The sequence below is a fragment of the Phoca vitulina genome, unplaced genomic scaffold, assembly GCF_004348235.1.
Source record: "Phoca vitulina isolate PV1807 unplaced genomic scaffold, GSC_HSeal_1.0 scaffold97, whole genome shotgun sequence".
Classification (NCBI taxonomy): Eukaryota; Metazoa; Chordata; class Mammalia; order Carnivora; family Phocidae; genus Phoca; species Phoca vitulina.
This window is the reverse complement of record NW_022589800.1, coordinates 2,114,481-2,118,245: the sequence shown is the minus strand read 5'-3', so window position 1 is coordinate 2,118,245 and position 3,765 is coordinate 2,114,481. Positions and strand designations below refer to the sequence as shown.

At 41.6% G+C, this 3,765-nt stretch overlaps 1 protein-coding gene across 1 annotated transcript; it reads right to left on the bottom strand.

Annotated features, from left to right (window-relative positions):
- Window positions 1–779: 779 nt before the first annotated feature.
- Window positions 780–1,766, bottom strand: LOC116627456 (olfactory receptor 10X1). The gene has a single exon (XM_032397219.1). The coding sequence runs from the start codon at window positions 1,764–1,766 to the stop codon at window positions 780–782; it is 987 nt and encodes a 328-aa protein (XP_032253110.1).
- Between the last annotated feature and the right edge of the window lie 1,999 nt (window positions 1,767–3,765).

Below are 3,765 nucleotides of genomic sequence, written 5' to 3'. Positions count from 1 at the left end.
TCTGTCACTGGAAGGACACAGTCATGAACAGTGTTTTTAAAAACCTTCAGTAATCAGGGGCACCTGGGTAGCTCAGCTGGTTAAGCATCTGACTCTTGATTTTGACTCAGGTCGTGATCTCAGAGTCATGAGATCAAGCCCCGAGTCAGGCTCTGTTCTCAGCTCGGAGTCCACTTGAGATTCTTTCTCCCTCTCTCTCTGCCCCTCCCCCCATTCATGCTCTCTCTCTCTCTCTCATTAAATAAATAAAATGTTAAAAAAAAAAAACCCTTCAGTCATCAGTATGGCATGGGACTTAACAAATAGAGATAATATCAATCCAGATGTGCACAAACAGACAGTTGATGATTTCTACGTAGTGTATCACCTACTAGAAATGGTTTATCTCCTGGGAGGTACAGCTCAATGCCTCACAACGTTGCCAAGAAAAATTCCTCAGCCATTGTATCTTTAGATATTTTTAAGCATCTCTTAGTGTTGTGGTCACAATGGTTATTTTTTCCTTCTACAGCGTCTTGCTTTTCCCCTTCCACCAGTGATGCAGGACGCCCAGGGGCTGACCAGCAGAAGCCAGGAGCAGCAAGTAGAAGGATGAGTCGTTGAACAACTTTCTTAACAAGCTAAGTAAATGTTTGTGATGCTTCAGGTCCCAGACTCAGTCTCTGGATTCCTACATGTCAATCTGGAAAAAGGCAAATGGCACAGGCTTCTCCTGATGTCACAGGATAAATGCCTACTGACGTTGAGGGACAGTCCGTCATGCAGCAATAATCCAAGAATTATTTATTCAAGAAACTCCTCTTTCTAAGCACCTTTCTTAAAGCATTCTTCATGTCCTTATTCCTGAGGCTGAAAATAAGGGGACTGAGGAAAGGAGTAATGACCGTGTAAGGGACAGCCATGAGTGTGTCATCTCCTCCCGAGGCTTCTGGCTTCAGATAGACAATAGCTGCAAACCCAAAGTGGACAACGACCACTGTGAGATGCGAGACGCAGGTAGAGAAAGCCTTTTGCTTGCCCTCGGCTGACGGGATCCTGAAGACAGTGGAAAGAATGAACACGTAAGTGATGACGATGAGCAGGAAGGTGCCCATCAAGCCTGACACTGAGATCACCGTCACAATGGATTCTGTGAGGTCGCTGTCTAGACAGGAGAGCCTCACCACTGCCCGCATGTGGCAGAAAAAGTGTTGGACAAGTTTGGGGCTGCAGAAGGAGGCCCTGAATATCAGCGCAGTCTCTATCAGAGAGATAAGGAAGCCTCCAGCCCAAGCAGAGGCCACAAGTTGTCCACACACCACATTGGTCATAAGCAGTGGATACCTGAGAGGGTTGCAGATGGCCAGAAAGCGATCATATCCCATCAAGGTGAGGACGATGCAATTGGTGCCACCGAGTCCCAAGAAGAAACACATCTGCAAGCCACACCCCGTGACTGAGATGCTTCTGTTCTCAGTCAGCAGATCTGCCAGCATCTTGGGGATGATGGTCAGTGTGTAGCAGGTCTCGGAGAAAGAGAGGGCACCAAGGAAGAGGTACATAGGGGTGTGGAGAGATCTGTCCACCCAAGTTAGACCCATGATGGCCAGGTTACCTGTGAGGGTGAGAAGATAGAGGCAAAGGAAGACCACGAAGAGGAATATCTGCCCATGTGGGTACACGGAAAAACCAACAAGAACGAATTCTTTCAGGATTGTCTGGTTGACCTTCATTGTTTGCATGTCTGAAATCTGAAAGAAACAACAAATAAATATTCCATTCTCCATTATTCTTTGAAAAATTATGTTGTGAATAAGACAGATGATCAGAATTATAATTACTGACTGATTTTTCATTTAATTTAGCAAAACACCATGTGTATATAGGCTATGTGTTTTCCTAATTTTTAACTCACTTGTTACACCTTTATTCAGTGACCAATTCCTGATCACTTATTGGGTGACAGAGATGCCTTCTGGCTTATTTTTTAATTATTTTTTAAATTTTTTATTGTTATGTTAATCACCATACATTACATCATTAGTTTTTGATGTAGTGTTCCATGATTCTTTGTTTGTGTATAACACCCAGTGCTCCGTGTAGAACGTGCCCTCTTTAATACCCATCAGCAGGCTGTCCCATCCTCCCACCCCCCTCGTTCTGGCTTATTTTTTAAAAGGACTTTACTGGCTGGTAATATAATGAGGGGAAAAATATTCTAATTGATATCCATATAAAGGAAATGCAGGTGCATTAGGTGAGCCAGATTTGATCAGACTCTGAATACTAAAAAAACTACCAAGTGGTTAATACACAGAATCAGGGTCTGACAAAGCAACTTCCACATATAAATTGTCTGTAAATATCTAATGAGTGAAGGTTGATAATTGGTTTGTTAGGAATTTGGGGACCCCTTTCGGACAATGGCTTATAATTGCAGGGAAGTGCAAAGTCATTATCTCTTCTTGGAGAGGACATTTAGGCCCTGAAATATTAAAAGTGAAGAACATGCTCCCTTCCCTCTACTCTGAGGAGAGGGGAGATGGGCTACTCCAGAACCCTTCAGATTAAAGGTGATCAATGAGAGTACCTGGGTGGTATTAATAAACAGACCCTTCATGCGAGCACATTGCAGATAGCAGCTGAAAACCTGCCCATTTCTTCAATGCCAAGCCTGGCATCAGAAAGAAGAAAAATGCTAGAGATTCTGTGAATTCTTCGACAATTCTGCGTCTGATTTAATCTCATCCTCCTCTAACTTCTACAACATGCTGCCTTTTCTTATATTTAACACATTCCCTCAGTGTTGTGCTGTGCTGAGCTCTTGTTTTTCCTTTCCCACATGTCAACATGTTTAATAACTAGCATTGATAGGGTCTGCATTTTGCCAAATTCCTTGTAATGTTTATTGGTTTTATTCCCGACAATGAAAATGTGAAGCACATAGCGCAGCTGTGGAACGTGGATGGCAGTTGTGATTATTTTACTTATTTTAGAAATAAGATAGTTGGGTCTATGAAGTGGCATATTTGTAGCTAGAACCCAACTGTTCTGAGTTTAATTGTATCTTCTTTCCATTTATCAATGTTTTTTCCTTGAGGAAAGAGGCTATCAGTCACAGATTTCTGTATTTCTCACAGTGCTAATATAAAATGTATTAAGAAGGTAATGATTCCCAATATATGTTGCTTGGATAGGTTAGTTATCAAAAAGAGTGCTGAATCTATAAACAGTTTCCCTTTTACTTTGTTATTCAGCATTGCAGAGCGTGCTGAGCGTAAGACTTTCCACTCTTAATTAGATTTGGTTCAGGCTAAGATTAAGCCTTCTGTCAGCAGAATCGAGCTGGTCACTGACAGTCAAAAGAGGCAGTAGGAAAATGGTCTAAATTATAATTATATAACTTTAACATGTATAAATAAATATAAATAAAATAATTATAGTCATATAATGATAAACTTTTATTATTAAAGGCTGCAGAAATAATCCACAGCCCTTTGGAATCTCCTTAGAGAGCTCCTTGATTCTTTTGTCCTCTTAGACCTGACGAGACTTTTCTTCATCCTTGGCCACACGAGAATCATGTGTCTAGTCTTTCCCACCACCCTTTCTCCTTTCCTGTTTCCCACTTTCTCTCACTGTATCCACACCTGCTATCTGTGGGTAATTACCTCCCCAAAAGAAGACTAGAGTTTTTTTGTTTTTTGTTTTGTCTTCCTGCCTAAGGCAATTACATTAGGAGGGGCTTATCTAAATGATCCGTGGGCTTCCTTACGAGGCATTTTA

What these genes read in the sequence shown, in the direction of transcription:
- LOC116627456 (XM_032397219.1), bottom strand. Translation starts at nt 1,766, where the DNA reads ATGGAGAATGGAATATTTATTTGTTGTTTCTTTCAGATTTCAGACATG.